The 18,210-nt window shown below is 41.8% G+C and overlaps 1 protein-coding gene across 7 annotated transcripts in view; it reads left to right on the top strand.

Annotated features, from left to right (window-relative positions):
- The window catches only part of BTBD9 (BTB domain containing 9), a 402,059-nt gene that overhangs the window by 284,324 nt on the left and 99,525 nt on the right, over positions 1-18,210 (top strand). For all 7 annotated transcript variants that reach the window (XR_004625261.1, XM_011234240.3, XM_011234241.3 and 4 more), the window contains one exon: positions 11,345-11,534. Coding sequence is in view for 6 of the 7 variants with exons in the window: in XM_011234240.3 (XP_011232542.1) it covers positions 11,345-11,534 (190 nt within the window). In the remaining variant the exon portion in view is untranslated. The remainder of the gene's footprint in view (positions 1-11,344; positions 11,535-18,210) is intronic.

The following is an 18,210-nucleotide window of genomic DNA, read 5'->3' as shown; positions in this document are numbered from 1 at the left end:
CAAGGTGCTTTTATTTTTTCTTTCTTTCTTTTTTTTTTTAATTTGGTCAATATTCCTAAGGTAGAGAGAAGAAGGGATGATTCTCTTTCTAAGTAAAGAAACTACGTCCCAGGGCAGTTAAATGCCCTCCACGAGATCGCGTAAGAAGCCATTCACAGAACTGAAGCTAGTTCTTCGGGCGCCTGCATTGCAGCGCACGGCCTGACCCAATGGGTGAGAGAGCCGCAGGCAGGGGAGGGCAGCCATCTCCCCTCTCAGAATTCAAGTGTGTAGGCATGGTATGAAGAGAGCTAGAACTCAGACGTCAGATGCTTCTTAATAGGCAGGTTTGACAGTATTCCTAATAAAGTTTATTTAAAAAAACTTGCACCCATCTGTCATTTCCCAGAGCACTAAGTGTAAACCATTAAAATAATCGAAAATACTGGCAAAAGGCTCTTTTTTTTTTTTTTAAAGATTTTATTTATTTATGTGACAGAGAGATAGCCAGTGAGAGAAGGAACACAGCAGGGGAGTGGGAGAGGAAGAAGCAGGCTCCCAGTGGGAGGAGCCCGATGTGGGACTCGATCCCAGAACGCCGGGATCACGCCCTGAGCCGAAGGCAGACGCTTAACGCCTGCGCTACCCAGGCGCCCCAAAAGGCTCTTTTTAAATTACTTCTTATTGTATTTTAGACAAGACTTTTTTTCATCACACGCCTACTGGAAAATACAGCACAATTCTGCTTCCTCAGTCTAGATGAACTTTGGCCTCCAGAAGGTGGTATATACATTGTATGTTTTGCTGAGGCTTTTTTGTCTGATAACTACTTTACTTAGAGGCATGAATAGAGTTGTTCCAGGTCACCTGGAAGACTCTGATTGTCAGTCTTTGAAGCCCGGTAGCTGGATTCTCTCAGGGACCCCTGGTTCAGCCGTCAGAAGGCATTGCCTCCACTTCACCCAGGGGACTGCTCAGCCTCCCCACAGCCCTGGGCTGGTCCCTCCGGGTCAAAGTGGGAGAGTGCCCTGGAGGCAAGATTTTCCCTCAGGCGTCCTGTGTGGTTTGATTACAGAGTCTCAATCCTGAGAGCCCAGGATTCAGAAGTTGAGACTCACCTTTACCCATCTGTTTCTTCTAAATTCCGATCTCGCTCCCTTGAGATTCTTAGAGATTCTTCTCACACAACTCATTCCAGGGTGGTTTGTGGGAGCTAAAACATGTGAGAAGTTGGCGTTGTCTCCAGTCTTTTTCTCTCTGCCTCCAAAAGGTGTGGCAGGAAAATTCTGCCAAAGCAGAATTGCATACTTGTCACAGATCCGATGAGGACATTTTCTGTACAATGTACAGGGCTCCACGTAAGGTTTGGGACGCCTCACTACTGACACTACTTTTAGAAAAAACTCATATCTTATAGTTATTGATGCATTTTAAAGAGATATCATTCAAGATCTTAAGACTCAAGAGTTATCCATGATCCCAGAATCATTCTGACTATAAATTGTTCAAGTTTGAACCAGATGCATCCTTCAGCTTATAATAAAAAGGAAAGCTGCTGCTTTGTTAAAGGAATAGTTAAAAAACAAAAACAAACGAAAAAGAAACCCTTCCTTACAAAAAAGTATTGAGCAAACCACTACTTCTTTTGTGGGGCTTTAAAACAACCTTTTGCATATCCTTTGTTCTATGCCCAGCATGAATGAGGAACACTCCCCCAATCTGTGGTAACATCTCTGATCTTGAGTCGTAAAATCCTTATGACTTGATAGGACTTTCAACCAGTAGCATGAAACAAAAATAATTCTGTTGATTTCCACATCTTTTAGGACATGAGAAAAAATAAATCCATGTAAAACTTAGACTACTCATAGAAAAAAAAAGTATTTTACATTATAACTTTGTAAAATTTTTAAAGTTTCCAAAAATCACAAAACCAGTTTCAGTGACTCTTTGTATGTTAGCCATCTCACCACCCACCCACCCCTAACTCCATCCCCCATATCAGCTTGAATAATTTGTCCTGAAGTAGGGGCCAGATGGTCTCATTCTCTGATAAAAAGAAAAAAATCACCCCAGTGAAATATTGCCTGTTAGTTCAAACACATAGTTGGATGTTTGGGATATCTTTTTTCTTATACCTGGAAATGCCTTTGTCCTAAATTTCAAGGCCTCACCTACAGAGTGAATCCCTCTTTGATACACTGCAGTGGTTACTGCTGTTAAACGTCTGATGCTTGATTCTTTATGGTCTTTTAGAATTGAAGATTTTCACAGCTAAAACCTCCAGCATTCGAGCCACACATAAGAGAGTAAACCTCTTAAACAGTTAGCTCTGGACGATGCTTCCCTTCAAAGGCCCCAGTGTGAGGAGAGAATTCACTGATCCTAGTGAACTTGTACCTTTGAGATCTACTGGCCCCACCCTCCTCCCCTTGGCCCTGGGGATAACCACCTCTGATTTCTCCCCTTCATCTTCAGGAAAGCTGCTGTTCCCTCTAAAGTGTTTGGAGCCGGGGCCTTATAACATTTGCATATATTTGGGGCAGGGGGCAGGGGGTGGCACACTTGAAGTTTGGAAAAGTGCTACCTCCTCCTTTCACTGGCTAAACAGAGCCCAGCAGGACTGTCAAAGCCCATACAGTCTCAGGAGATGGTGTGATTTGGGCAGCCTTGGTAGTCTCAGATGTGGAGCTAGACCAGGAATGACGGGAGCACGGAGGTTCCTACTACCTAAAACAGATGAGAGTGGAAAGCAAAGAGAAAAAGAAAAGAAGCACAGAGGAATGGGGAGGGTGGGCAGGCAGCACTCAACAGGCATGGTCTGCTTTCTTGCCACAGGCTTCCCCTGTGGGGGCAGAGAGGTACTCCCATCTGAATCCTTCGGAATTGTGTTAGGAAGGAGCCCTCTCACGGAGATGGGAACTGGAGGGAACTGGAGTTTAAAAGTTGCACGTCCTACATAATCATTGGTTTTTCTTCAGCAAAGTGATGTAACATGATTGAAAAGTGATTTTTTTTAAACCCGATAGGTAAAACTAGGAATTAGTGTAACTTAGCGCCAGTGTTGTAGAACATTTTGGTAGCTTTTTGATAGTTTCCAAGAATGATGGGCTTGTGCTCTAATTAGCTATTGTTCTTTTACAGCTGTTAAGACATAACAGCTGTGGGTATTTTTTCCTTTGAATAACTTAGCCGAAGTTTGGATTGCAGTTTGGATGGAAGTTTGCATGGTTAGCAATAAGTTCCTATATGGGCCTGGGGATAGGTGCCTAGGGTGAGTCCCCTTTGGGGGAAAAAAAAAAGTATAGCTCAGGGATGCCTGGCTCAGTCTGTTAAGCGTCTGACTCTTGATTTTGGCTCAGGTCATGACCTCGGGGTCCTGAGATCAGGCTCCATTCTGGGCATGGAGCCTGCTTAAGATTCTCTCTCTCCCTCTTCCCCCATCCCCTCCCTGCCCCTGCTCACTCCATGCACTCTCTCTAAAAAAAGGAAAGTATGGTTATGTAGGGGAGTACCTAGGTGTGATCTTTAGCTAATAGCCTTTAATAGCCTTAGTAGGCTTTTTGAAAGAAATTCTTTGTGCAAATCTTGGCAATGGAGAAGAATCTACTCCAAGACTATTAAGCACTTGTTTCCTGCATGAACCAGTGTGCTATTAGAAAACAGGTGGTAATAAAAACAGCCAGGGAAACATTGAATGAAGCCTAACACCGGTATGGTTGATGAAGATGACAGCCCTCTGCAAGTGCTAAGTGTTATTTGATTTTTAAAAATCCGCTTCAAGTGGGGTCCCCCCCACCTCTCAAAGGTGATCTCTGGAGACAGTTGAATAACATGTCAGTCTTATCTTTAAATAGAGCTGGTACAGGTGGCCCTTAGGTCATGTCCTAGTGAAGTAATACTGCCTTTTAAAAAATTTATTACTCCTGACTTAAATTTACTGCCAAGCTGTTGGCCACCCCTGGTGCGGCATACGAACGGAGAGCAGTAAAATTGTTTTCAGATCACTTTTTCTGCAGGTCCCCACAGTCTGAGTCATCCGAATATTCATACACTTACAGAATGTAGACATTTTGTTAACATGCAACTTTCGCATTCAGAAGCAGCAAATTAAATTTGTCTGAGCAGAATTGCTATGTGCATGGAGGGGGAAAAGTAATTTCTGCCCAGGCGGTTCCCCTTTGCCTTTTGCTCATAGCACGGGCTACTGTAATAGGTATGTAGCCGAAGGATGGCAGAGGGAAACCAGAGGGAGACAGACACACAATGCTGGATTTGGGCAGTATGGTTTTGTAAACAAAGTGACACAAATTGGGGCAGAAATTCCACGGGGACAAGAGAGGAAACCGGAAGACTGGAAACACAGCACAAAGCCAAGTCCCATCCAGATGGCGTTTTTAATAAATTTATCAGACGCATATGAAAGACTGTAATGAACATTCAGATGGGGAGTGGCTTGACCCCTATGAAGAAGAACAGTAATGGCACCTTCTGTGGTTCACAGTCAGAATCGCTCCCTAAATTTTCCCAGTAAAAGAGACCACAAAACTTATTCAAACCATTGTGTAATTATTAGACAGTGCAGCTAGGCAGGCCGAGGTGTGTGTTTCTAGGAAGAGGAGTTAATAGCAGAATTCTTTCCTGCTGAAATGGAAAAAGTGGTCTATATGTGTTAGTAAGCCCAGCAGTGACTTTTAGGACAAACCTCTTCTGGAAGGACTCTTGTAGTGTGAAGCAGAGAACTCTCCCCACAGGCATGAAAGAGCTTTCCTGTTCTTTAAAAGCCACACTGTTACAGACATTCATCGTCTCCCCAAAACGGTTTCTCCATCAGAAAATGTTTTAGTCTACCATGAGTGACCAAAGTTTGTGTATATGGGATGCACTTTCAGGAAAGGAGAAACCGAGAGGGCCGAGGGTGCGTGTGATGCTTACACAGCCGCTCTTCTGCACTGGGCGTATTTGTTTTCTTGTTAATGTCTAGGTCAAGACCCAGAGATTGATCATTCTTTACTTTTCTAAGAAAACTTTCACTGAGAAAGCATTTTATTCTGCTTTTTTCAGTAACTTTTAGATTTTCTAGCTTTTGGTAAGGAACTATATTAAGGTGAAGTGCCACGACCTACATAAGCATCCGTTTTTTCTCACTGTGATTCATTTATTCAGCAAATATTTGTCTAACACCTGCTATATGCTAAGCACTGTTTCTTGGCACTTAGGTCTAGAGCAGTGAGAAAAAGGAAAGCTCCTGCCCTTACGAAACTCATTCTAAATCTCCGATGATCATGTTAGATCAGATTGACGTCCTGGTCTGGATATTAACAATTGGCACAGTGCTGGAATGATGGAGTCATCTTGGTTGTTTATAAAGGTCATTATCCACCGGGTTTGTGCCTAGGTCCCTGTTCTTTCTTCTTTCCATTAGTTGGTATGATTTGGTCATTATACTTTTAATTTGACTCATTATCAAAAAATAGGAATGAGAATTAAGAAAAGTGGTAATCTTTTGATTTTGTACCTTATTCGGTAGATACAGTTGCTTATCAAGTTGCCAGTAGAGTTCTAGCAAAAGCTATTTCTTAAAAGGAAATTTGGGACTTGGGTTCATCTATGTGTGTATGTTAAGATGTGTCTGTGTGTGTCTATGTTGGGCACACTTCGTAGATCCAGACTTTGACTAATAAACATTAATGAATAATTATGTCAAGATCAAAGTGGTATTCTGTCCTCCAGCTCACAGATACAGGATTCCTTGTTAAGAAGGCACAATTCTTCATGTAGCACCTCAAGGTTCCAGAGAATCAGAGGGTAATATTACTAGGGCACTTTTGCTTAGAGAAAATTTTAGAGACTGAGTCTTCTTGAATAAACCCATTTATAAGTGTGTCTCTAGAAAAGGAATTCTTAGCACTTATCCCAGCCTTGTTTTCCAAAGAGCTTGAAACCATACCAGTAATGAGTTTGTGATAATCTCCGATGCTGCTACACTAATTGACCACTAGTTAAAAATCAGATATCTAGGGATAAAATTGTGAAGAAGTAAGGTTGCATTGGTGGAGACTGACAAACTCAGGAAAAGTCCTCAAAGATAACTGATAGAAACCTACCGGATGCTACAGAGGATATCAGTGTTCAAAATAATCATAAAGGGTTTTATCCCTTCAGAGGCTTGCCATCATTCTGGTTTTCATAAAAACAGTGTTAAAATGTGTGAAACTTGAAAAAAACACAAAATTCCATATGTGCAAAAGAATATAAAGGACATAGGGCGCCTGGGTGGCTCTGTCGTTAAGCGCCTGCCTTTGGCTCCCTGGGATCGAGCCCCACATCAGGCTCCTCTGCTGGGAGCCTGCTTCCTCCTCTTCCACTCCCCCTGCTTGTGTTCCCTCTCTCGCTGGCTGTGTCTCTCTCTGTCAAATAAATAAATAAAATCTTAAAAAAAAAAAAGAATATAAAGGACATATATCTAAAGTTTGGGACATAGGAGCACTGGCATGCTGACTGCTGCACTGAAGAGAATAACTACGCCCCCCGTGGCTTCCCTGCCCTCTTCCTGGATTTCAGTGTTCACCATTCCCTGGGTTTCCTTTCTGATCTCACCACACAAGCATGTATCACTAAACGACAGAAGTGGAATCGTACTCCATGTTTTTCCTCACTTGCTCTCTCCTTAACCAGTTTTCTTTGTGAGACTGACCCTGGTTGATACACGTAGCTGTAGTTCATTTATTTTTCAATACTGTGTAGTTTTTATTTAACAGTGAAATTTCAGTAACTCAGTGGACAGGTTGAACAAAAGATTAGACACACCTAAAAGAGAATGAGTGAACACAAATAGTAATTTGAGTTAAGAAATTGCCCAGAATGCTTCAAAAAGAGGTACAGAGAGAAAAATGAAAGGAAGGTTAAGAAACATGGAGGACAGAATGAAAAGTTCAGCAGAGGTCCAGTAGGAATTCGAGAAGAAAAAAGAAAAGGAGGGAGAATTGGTATTCAGAGAAATAATGGCCAAAGTTTTCCAGACTTGATAAAAGCCATAAATGCTCATATTCAGTCCTGAGAAGGATAAATTCAATCTACTTCTAGGTACAACTTAGTAAAATTGCAAAACATCAAAACCAAAACCAAACCAAAACAAAACAAAACAAAAACCCTTAAAATTAACTGTAGGCAAAAAACAATTACAAGTTAGAGGGATAGCCGACTTTAGCAGACTTAACGGTAGAAGCCAGGAGACTATGGAATAATATCATCAAAGTGCTGAGGAAAAACAGCTTTTAACCAGGAGTTCCATATCAATTAGCCTATTTTTCAAGAGTGGTGGCAAAATGCACTTTCAAACAGAGACTGCTGAATACTAATGGATGTGTCTTAGGAGGAAGTTGAACCACGAAGAAAGGAGGATATAAAAAACAGTAATGGTGAATAAATTGGTTAAGTGTGGATAAATAAGTTTTGACTGTATGAAAAGAAGAAAGGTTAACGAGTTTCACTTCAAGTAGTTAGAAAACAAAACAGAGTAATTTAAAAGGAATTGAAGGAAGAAGTAATAAAAAGAAGAGGGGAGTGCCTAGGTGGCTCAGTGGGTTAAATGTCAGACACTTGATTTCTGCTCAGGTCTTGATATCAGGGTCCTGGCATCCAGCCCAATGTCTGGCTCTGCGCTGGGCATGAAGCCTGCTGGAGAGTCTCTCTCCCTCTCCCTCTGCCCCTCCCCCCACACTCACGCACACACATGCTCTCCACCCCCACAAATAAATAATTAATTAAAAAATAAAAAGAAGAGCAGAATTTAGTGACGTAGGAAATAAAGAAATCACCAAAACCAAAAGTTGGTTCTTTGAAAACACTAATAAATGAGACAAGCTATATAGGACTGATCAAAGAAGAAAGAAAAGGTACAAATACAAATATTTGGGATGAAAAAGAGGACATACTCTGAAAATTTTTATGCCACTATATTTGAAAGGGTAGATAAAATGAAATTTTTCCTGAAAGGGCCAAGAATATCAAAGACAATTTGGAAGAAAAAAGGAAAAGAAGGGGAAGGCGAGGGAACAAAGGTGTTCACTTTATCAGATTTTAAGATTACTGTAAAATTACAGTAATTAAAACAGCATGGTAAAGGCACAACGCTAGGCAAATCAATGAAGCATAACATAGATCTTAAAAAGAGACATGAATATGTATGAAAACTTTGTGTATGACTAAAATAACATAAGTTAGTGGGGGCAAGAGTTCACTAAATGGTGGTGGTGAAATTGGCTCACCTTAAGAATAAAAGATGAAAGTAGATTTTTGTGTCACGCATGGTATACCAAAAATAAATCCTAAGTAGATTAAAGAACCATGTATGAAAAACAAAATTTGAGAAATTTTAGAATAAAATATAGGAAAGTATCTTTATGAATTTAGGAAATTTAGGAAAGAATTTATAAACAAGAAAGAAAGGCACCAATTTTAAAAGATTAAGGTTTCATCTCAGAACATTAACCACCGAAAGATTGGCATCATACAAATCAATTAGGAAGATATTAAAAAAAAATAGACAAAAGGTAAAGATAGGTAGTTTACAGAAGAAAAGTGGAGAATGATTCCAGAAGGGGGAAAAAAGCGCTGTACAACATCATCAAGGAGAGAAATGAAAAACTAACCACATTGAGATACCATGTCATACTTATCTGCCCGACATTACCAAGAGTCGGTAAGGATGTGAAGCAATGAGTTGAGAGTGTAAATTTTTACAACCACTTTGGTGAATAATTTGGCAATATCCAGGAAAATTGAAGGTAACTCATAGCCATGAGTGTAATTCATGCATATATACATGCGTAATATCTTATGTATTCCTTTAAGAAACTCTTACCATGTACACAAGACTCCTTTGTTTGTAATCGCAAAGAAAACAGTGATAACAATCAAAACATCCCTTAGAGGCAGACTAGATAAATAAATTTTGGCGTGTTTATGCATTGAAATATTTTATAGACCTTACATGAATGGACTAGATTTGTCTTTCTATTGAACGTTCCTTCATCCTGGTTTAATGTTTGCAGTAAATGTTACTACCAAGCATTCCCCTTTCCTCTCCTGGGCACACAGCAGGGTTGCACTTTCCCACCCCCTTTGAAGTTAGGTAAGGCCCTGTGACTTGCCTTGGTCACCCAAACGTGAAAGAGGTAATGTGTGTTACTTTGGGGAACAAGTCTTAAGAACCAGGACCTGACTCACTTTCTTCTCGTTGCTGCTGTGACTGAGGAAATTCATATGGATACAAAGCCTCTGTCACTCGGGCCCTTGGCTGATACAATGAGCAGAACCACTTTTCTGATCGTCGCAGAATACATGGGATGCACAAAAAGAAAAAACTATATTAATAAGCATGCACTGTGGGAGAATGAGGGCTGCCGCTGCAGCCTAAGCTCCTATCTACAGTATTATTTTATGTCTCAGTTCAATTTACTGTGCACCTTGTGCCACTTCCTGAAGTTCCACCTTCCAGATCACCCAGTACTTCCCCTTTTCCATGAGATAGAGGTACTGTGACTTAGGTGTCGAATATAGTCCTTCCTTGTCTTTCCAAGGCACAGGGAACTTCTTCCTGAGTCCCCTTCCTTGTCTGCCAGGAAACCGTCCCTAGAGGTTATTTCACCCCTGTGTTTGCTTATTGCTTTGGAGTTAAGCTTGATAGTCAAGGGACTCATCACCAGAAACCCATCACCTCTCCCTTCCTCCTTCCCCTTCTCCCTCTTTTATCTGCGGATGGCTTCCTCATCTGCAGAGAGCAAAGCAGTCAGTGAACCTGTAGAAGAGGAGGGCTCAAGTCAGGCATACCCAGCTTTGGAAAACAAATATATCATGTAGAAGATACATGTAAGATTATGTACTTCACATCCTTATCAAGGCAGAAAAGTTTGGCATGGCGGCAGTACTGCTCACCTTCTCTCTATTCAGAGAGTGTATAATATTATACTGAAAAGTACAGTATATATCTAATGAGAAATTGCCTTTTTTTTCCAACCTATTTTAAAATTACATAAAATAAGTTGCAAATCTTGAACGTAAGTAGCTGGGCCTAATTGTAGATTTGGGTTGAATAATAAATTAAATTAAAACCCCAAACACTGGTAAATGCACAGAAAAGGTCCCAGGGGACTTAAAAGGCCCTTACCTTTTATTATCCTCTTCTCTGTGCTTAGAGAATCTGCTTCATTTTTAGATAGCTGTCATTTTGTGGAAGCCCTTGGCTTTTATAAATGAACAGGTTGATATGGATTTGAAGTAGAGAGAGACTCCGAATCAAAACAGAGCTGGTGTTTCAAAATATAGCGGTTCATGAACAAAGAGAAGAGCGTTATGTGTTGAAATGCCCGGAAATTTTTGTTTGTTTACAACAAACAAACAAACAAAAAAGGGGAACAAGTCATGGCTGAGGGCAACAGTATATTCTCAAAAGGGATTGGTACCATTTCCTAGATCATCTTGCTGCTTTATGAATTCTAAAACACTGAATCTATGTGTATACCTTGTTTCTCTAAACAAATTTATGATATTTACCGAATGTAACAAGTACATACAGTTTAGCGAATAGTAATAAAACAAGTGCCTATGTACCCACCACCTGGCTTAAAAACAGAACAAAATCAGTACTTTTGAAGCTCCCCCCCCCACGAAGATTTCATCTTGTAAATGAAATCAGTTAATACTTGGACCCATTGGTGGGAGTCCCTGCAAGATTTCATCCCCCTCTTCCCAGACACATTATCCTGAATTTTATGTAATAATTCCCCGGATTCCCTTTTTAGTTTTACATTTATGTATGTATCCCTAAACAAAGCATATTTCTAGTTTTGCCTTTTTAAAAACTTTAGATAAATGAACTCATAATTTGTGTTTTTCTGTGCCTTGCTTTTTTCACTCAACATTATGTGTTTTTTTGGGGGGGGGGTTTGGTTTTTTACAAGTCAAGAATTTTTTTACTGGGAAAACAACATTATGGTTTTTGATTCATCTATTTGTACATAACTGTAGTTTATTAAGGTCAATTAATGTGTAGTTTCCCATTGTAGTAATATGTTGAAATGTATTTATCCATTCTGTATTTTATGGGCTATCATAGTTCTTCATAGTAAAATACTTCAGGGTTAATTACCACATGTGGTTCAGTTTGTTCCAATCTTAGATTCAGCTTTTTTTCTTGAAGCCATTTGGCATCGAAAATGTGTTTATGTCTTGAGATAATGAAGATGTTCTAATTTCTCCTTTATCATTGATGTGAGATAGTAATTCATTTTGTTCGTAGTACACTATCAGGATATGTTTGGCTTCTCTTATCTTGATGCTGAATCTTGTGTTGGGTTCACAGTTCCCATGGAGAATGTTGCAACAATTGCCGATTGTGCCAGTGTGATTGAAGGAGTCAGTCGGAGCCGAAATGCCTTACTGAATGGCGACACCAAGAATTATGATTGGGATTCTGGCTATACGTGTCATCAGCTAGGAAGTGGTGCAATTGTGGTTCAACTGGCACAGCCATACATGATCGGGTCAATACGGTAAGAAGATTCCTTTTTGTTCGTTACTTTTAAAATGAAAGACACGGACAAATTCTGTTTTGGAGCAGTGATGATCCCAATAACTTCAGTGAAGATAGGTTTTTATTCTTTGCTCTAAATATTGCGGGGGAAGGGGGTCAAGGAGCTACAGGGTGCTTGTTTGGGTCTTCTGGTGGGGGGATACACCAAAATTAGACTTGCAGAAGGAATAGATTAGAGGCCCCTCCCTGGGTACGGCTCGCTTCCTTCTTAAGTCTCAGTTTGTGTTGGTTAGGAACTTAGAGGATAATGTCAGGAGAGGTTACATAGAATCAAAACTAATTTTTAACTCCAATAAATTTACATCTGAACCAAACATGTGAATATGAGACCTGGTACTAAAAAAAACAAAAAAAAAAAACCAACTTAATGGAAATCTGGGTTTGGGGTCGTTGTTTTCATTTTGTTTTGTTTTCAGAAAGGAACTTTAACCCAACATTGCTTGATTTATAAGATCGTGTAATTTTAAAATGTGAGACTGGTGACATCCCCTAGAGGATACACTTCTAGTTCAAGAGAGCCATGTGGGTATTGAATAGGCTCCCCTTTTTTGCTTTCGTTTTGAAGGTTCCAAGACGGTCTCTGAAAAACTAATGTATATGTATTTATGTTTAACAGTAGATAAGTATTTTACGTGATATCTGAGCCTGCCAGGGGTGGAGATATCGGTGGGACGTGACTGTCTCCCCCCATCATGCTCCACCATGTTTGTTTCTATTGTTTCCTGTTCTCATGTTAAAGTTGTTGGGTATAAAGAGAGAAAAAGCACAAAGAGTAAGGTAGTAGGATTTTAACAGTCAAAGGTTTATTGATGTTTAGGCTAATAACCATAGAGGTTATTGTGGCTTGCCAGTCCCTGGGGCCACCCTGATGAGTGATGCTGGATTTCTGGGAGAATTCAGACTGTGGATTCCTTTATTTAAATTGTCAGCCGCTTCTCATAAAGGGCCACATACAGGTTGAGCAACATAGGCAACACACCACACAGATAGAGAAGCCTTGGCTTCATACTGCAGACCAGACAAACCCACTTGGTGCTTAAGGAGGGGGAAGAGAAGCCACAATCAGTCTGGACAAGCTACCAGTGCAAGTAAACCTCCGTCAGATAGCAAACAAGACTCCATCCTTCCTTTTTTCTCAGCTGCATGCGTTAACTAAAGCAGTCATAGGCCATCTATTTAGTAAGCCGTTCTAGAATTTTTGTCACAGATGGTGTGAAACTTATCTAAATATTTCCCATTACAGTCTATCCCTCTTCACTTTAAAAATACGGGGAACCATTGTCCTTCTCCTGTCACTGGCACTCCTTATAGTCTTCACAGTTTCTTGAAGATTACCAATCGTGTCTCTAAGATTACATCTGCAATTTCTTTCAGCAGGTGTGGAGTGTAACTCACCAGAGCCAGGAGACTTGGAATCATTTAAATTGACTAGATACTCTCTTTCACTTCACCTATTTGGGGCTTCAGTTTTCTCTTTATTACGTTTGCTCTGCCATTTCTAATTTGAAGACCAGTCTTCTCGTCAATGAAGATGGAAGCAAACTGGCAGCTTAGTAGCTTTTCCCACTCTCTTTTAATGTTCTCTGTGTTCTGTCTGCTTATCTCGAACTTCACCCCATCCCCAACAATGTTACATGTGCATCTCACACCAACATGTCATTATCCCCGCTTCCCCTGCTCAAGTCACCTTGAGATTTCCCCCATCTCATTCTGTGGCACCACCCATCTATCTGTAGACTGAGCCGAAAACATGGCAGTCTTCCCGAATTTAGTCCTCTCCCTCACCACCCCTCTTCAGCCAGTTCTGTCAGTCCTGGCCCCTACATATCTCACAAAGCCTTCTGCTCTTCCCCATCCCCACAGCCATTATCACAGTTGTACCTTTATGGTTTCTCTGCTCTACCTGGTCGGACAGACTTCCATCTGGCCCTTCCTTCCCCACTTGCAGCCATCTCCGGACCCCAGATCTGATGTGGTCACGCCCCTTCTGGAGAAAGTTCAGATGAAGGCATTTAAGAACAATCTGACTTGCTTCTGTCTATACAGCCTTGTCTCCTGCTTCTCCTTCCACCCCATACGTGCCTGGCTTAGCCTATCCAGCTACTTACAGTTTTGCGCACACCACCCCCTCTCACCTCTATGCCTTCAACTCTTGGAACATACCGTTCTCATTACTGGTGTCTCTCACAACCTTCCCATCACCTCTCTTTTACCTGGCTCTTACTCCCCCTTCAAGATTCTGCTCCTCCAGGAATGCTTCCCTAACCTTCCATCATCTCCTGGGCTGATTCAGACCTCCCTCTTCAGCGATCCCCATACATTCTGTTTGTACTTTGTACTGGAGCATTTGTCATATTTGTATTATAATCATTTACGTGCTGTCTTCTCCCAGCCTCCCCTGACATATAAAGCCTGTGGCAACTCAGAATAAGCATCCCTTGACAGATCAAATATGTAGATGAGGTAATCTGTCAAGATAGAAGGGGAGATTATAGCAGGTACAATAGGAGATCTAGAATTTTAGATTCAGCAGAAACAGATGAGGTCACCGCCTAGGTGACAACTCAGAGTGGGACAAACAGGCTCATTGTGTGGCAAGGCCACCTCGACCTCTAGCTCTGCCCAAACAATCAGAGATACTTGCTCTGACCCCAGGAAAAGGTGTCACTGGGGCTTAAAGCAAGAGAGAACAGTGCCCATGTAGCTTTCTTTAAATATGGAATGAAAATGGCTCCCCAAAACTATTTTTTCTTTCCGGGACTCAGAGTGGCAGTAATGAGCGTGAGCACAACCAAAGGCAGAATTGTATATCTCAGCCGCCAAACTTCCTGGAGCCCAGCTATTGTTTTTGCAGTGAGAAAATCCATGCAATTGAAGCCCTCTGTAACTGGCTGAGCCCTCGAAGAGACACGGCTCTGTGAAACTAACATTATGTTGTCAGGATCTGCATTTGCCTCTTCCGCGACATTATTAAGAAGAAAAGGAGAGGGATTTCTTAACCACCAGTACCTGTGGACGATGCTGGATACCCTGGCAGACCGTGGTTAGCAGCTGCTGATGTGCCCAGACAGACATTTATTGATAGGAAACTAGATCAGTGGCACCTCTTCGTGGGGATGGGTAATTGACCAATGATGGGATGATTAGTCAGTGACATCTGACCCTCAGCTTCTGTTGCTTGTGATTTCTGACTTGCTTTCCTAGTCACATTATCTGAAAAAAGCTCAATGATTCTGAATTGAGAGTGCTATAGAGCCGAATGACTAACACTTTCCCCATCTAAGAAGCCGGAGATCTGGCAATCCTGGAAATTCTTCTTCTGGGGAAGCCCAATCACTGGCTCTAAAAATTCGGGTTTCTTTGTAGATGGTGACTATGAAGGCAAAGGACTCAGACAGGAATTGTCTTGATCACTGCAGTCTTTTTTCCTAAGGGAGGATGTAATTGTTTTGTGGGTAAAGATGTCTTTTGTTCATCTGTTTTCATCCACAGAAATCATTTCTTCCTTTCCTGAACCTTTACCTGTAGCTGGGTAGGCAAGCAGAGACTTCCGCCTTGGCGGACGATGCCTGTGCCTAACCACAGCCCGCGGGTGCCCAATCCTGCGAGTGTGCCTGGTACCAGTCCCTCTGTGGTGTCTGGAGAGGCTGACCTTGAAACATGACTCCTCACCATCCCTTCTCCCCCCCGCCATTTTCTTTCATTCAGTTAGTAAACATTTCTTGAGCCTTTTGCTGTGTGCCAGGCACCGTTCTAAGCACCAGGAATAGAGCATTGAATAAAGAGAGCAAACATCGGTGCTGTCATAGAGCTGACAGTCTCATCAGGGGGAGATAAACAGTAAACAACACTGTTTGTAACATGTCAGATTCTTCAAAGGGCTGTGGAACAAACTGGAAGGGGAATGGGGGTAGACAGTGCAGTTTTAGATGCAGTGGTCAGGGAAGGCCTGTGCAGAGCCTAAAGGAGGGGAAGAGCAAGCCATCTGGGGACCTAGGGGTGAGCATCACAGGCAGAGTACCAAGGCCCCAAGGGGGAGCAGCATGTCTGGCAGACAACAGTAGCAGCGAGGAGGCCGGTGTGGCTGGAGCAGGGTGAGGAGGCCGGAGAGCAAGAGGCAAGGCGAGGGTGGTGACTTGGAGAGTCGACAGCCTTGAGATCTGTTGCTGTTTCTGTATTCAGTCACCAGCTTCCAGAACCATACCACCCACCACCACGCATCCATCCCAGCGTTTCATTAGCACCATGAAAGGAGAGTTTTCTTGGCTAAGGAGAAGAGGGGCCGGGCGGGGGAGGCCGCCATGCCTTCAGAAGTGCCTTCGTTGCTCCTGACCTGCCTTTATCCTGCCAGCTCCTGGAAGAGAAACTGCAGAAGTGTCCAGTCCTTGCAGCTTAACAGGAAACTTGCTCCCCAGCTTTCTTTTCTTTCTCTGTCCCAGGAGCCAGAGCAGGCCATGTAACTGGGAGATAAAGAAGCTTGGCTTTGTTGTTGCTAGGTTTACAGGCACAGCCAAAGTTATTCATTGTATATGAGAGAAAAAGAAAGAAATTGTCTGGAATATACCCTTATAAGTGGTTAACTGAGTAGTAATTATATCATTTTTGTGCCATTTTAAAACATTAAAATTTAAATAACAGGAAATCTTCAGAGGCCTGACCACATAAAAAGACCAGGATAAAGTCATAATCACTAACCAAATTTACCTAATGTCTTAGTTTATAGTCCCTCTGTCACCTTAGTTTAAGACTTACTATCTTTCTACTTGCTAATCCTGGTATCTTTATCAGTGTTTTCAGGCTGATATGAGAATCACATATGCTGTGTATTACTTACGGCTGTCACCCAGCCCTTTTCAGCTAATCAGTGACAGCACTTTGTGGAAACCCTCATTTTAAGATAGTCAATTGAATTAACAATTTTTACATTAGCCTGAAAATGATTGTTTTGTAATTGATATGCACAATACTGTAAGCAAAACTCCCCTACTGCTTTAACTTACAAACCTGATTGCGGGTAAGTAGGCTGTCCAGAGATGAAACCATGCACGTAGATGCAACTAAATAAACCCATAGTCTCTCTGGGTGCTATGAGGATGAAGGGGTTAATGACACAAAAATAGTTAAGAGTTCCACAGCTGAAAAGTGTTATATGAACATAATATGTTAGGACAGCATGGGTCCGCCCAAAGTATGTTCTTGGTGGTTATTCATCATCTCTTTAGTCCGTGGGGATGAGCCTCTTTCTATTTCGCAGTAGGAAGAAACCAGTTCTGCCACTTATAAAAGTTAATCTGGCACAGAACGTCTGAAGCATGAATCGGTTTATGTCTTGCGGTTATTAAATATAGAGAAAATGAAGCAATAGCAAGTTTATCTTTAAAAAAAAAATAGGTATTCCACTGTGGTCCTTATTCGTCCCAGCATATTTTTCTTTCTCTGGGAGCTGTCAAGCCCATGCCCCGGTTCAGCTGCCCTCTCACTGTCGTGTGGCTACAACCAACTCGCGATTATCTCTTCAGTTTGTAAATTACAGAGCCCCCTTTTTGACTGCTATTTTTCCTTCTTCCCACTGCTTACCGCCCTGCCAGGCCATTGCTCATCCACTTCCCTCCCAAAGGATAGGCGCAGAAAAGAAAAAGGAGAGGAATCACAAACCATTCAATCTTGTTTCCTATTTAATAGCTCCAAACGAAGGCTTGATCGATAAGGGGGCGGAAGGGAGGAACTGAAGCTAATGACGCAAAGGATGTTTTGTAATTGTTTGAGTATTTTCTACATCTGTGCTGCCCTTAGTCTCTCACAGGAGCACAGATATCTCTGGTTGGCGATAGTGATTTTGTAGTACTGAGACGGATGTGGGTCCTTCCGGCGATTTCCAGGTGCCTAGTCCAGTACTCTGTGCTGTGAGAACTCAGTAAACACTCATTGACTGAACTGACAACATAGTATGTTAGTGCAACTAAAGGGAGTTCTATCTATCAACTAAATTGGACATCATATTTGCTCAGTGTGTCTGATCTAAGTGTATGTGAGGAAACTGCTAACGATTTGGCATCTCCAGCAAATGGCTGAGATTAAGCTGTGGAGTTCGGTGCTCACATTAGCACAGGGAAGGGCGCCTGCCTTCCGCGCTTCCCGCCGCTTCTATTTCATTCCATCCAAGTGCTGCCCAGGCCAGCAGTCCGTCCATTTATATCAGGAGAGCCTTCTCTGCAGCCTAGAGAGGAGGAAATTTCCTTTTTATAGTTTAAAGAATACAGCAAACATCTAAATGTATGACTCCTCTGGCTTAGATTAAGATTGCCTATAATTCTACTCAAAATTGGAAAGATATTTTACAAAATTTGCTTCATATCAGTCATACTGAGCCTCGTCCGTCACAGCCCTGAACCAAAGAATTCTTGTCTCACCAATCCATGATTTATTTACCAAGTGTTGTTTCTCTCTCAGCCTATCTGCCTCGCACTAAAGTCTTCTCTTATCACCCTCAGACCTCAGAACTCTGGTTCCCAGAAAAACTGTTGAATAAAAAATTGTGTCTGTGGTTCCCAGTATACACTGGAGTCTGGGCTGGGTGAATACTTAGGAGACCAGAAATCCTGGAGCCTGAAAACAGATAGCAGAGTTTGGGGGCA

This window comes from Ailuropoda melanoleuca, chromosome 5 (genome assembly GCF_002007445.2).
Source record: "Ailuropoda melanoleuca isolate Jingjing chromosome 5, ASM200744v2, whole genome shotgun sequence".
NCBI classification, from domain to species: domain Eukaryota; kingdom Metazoa; phylum Chordata; class Mammalia; order Carnivora; family Ursidae; genus Ailuropoda; species Ailuropoda melanoleuca.
Note: the sequence above shows the minus strand (reverse complement) of the source record. Positions and strands in the feature narration are given on the sequence as shown.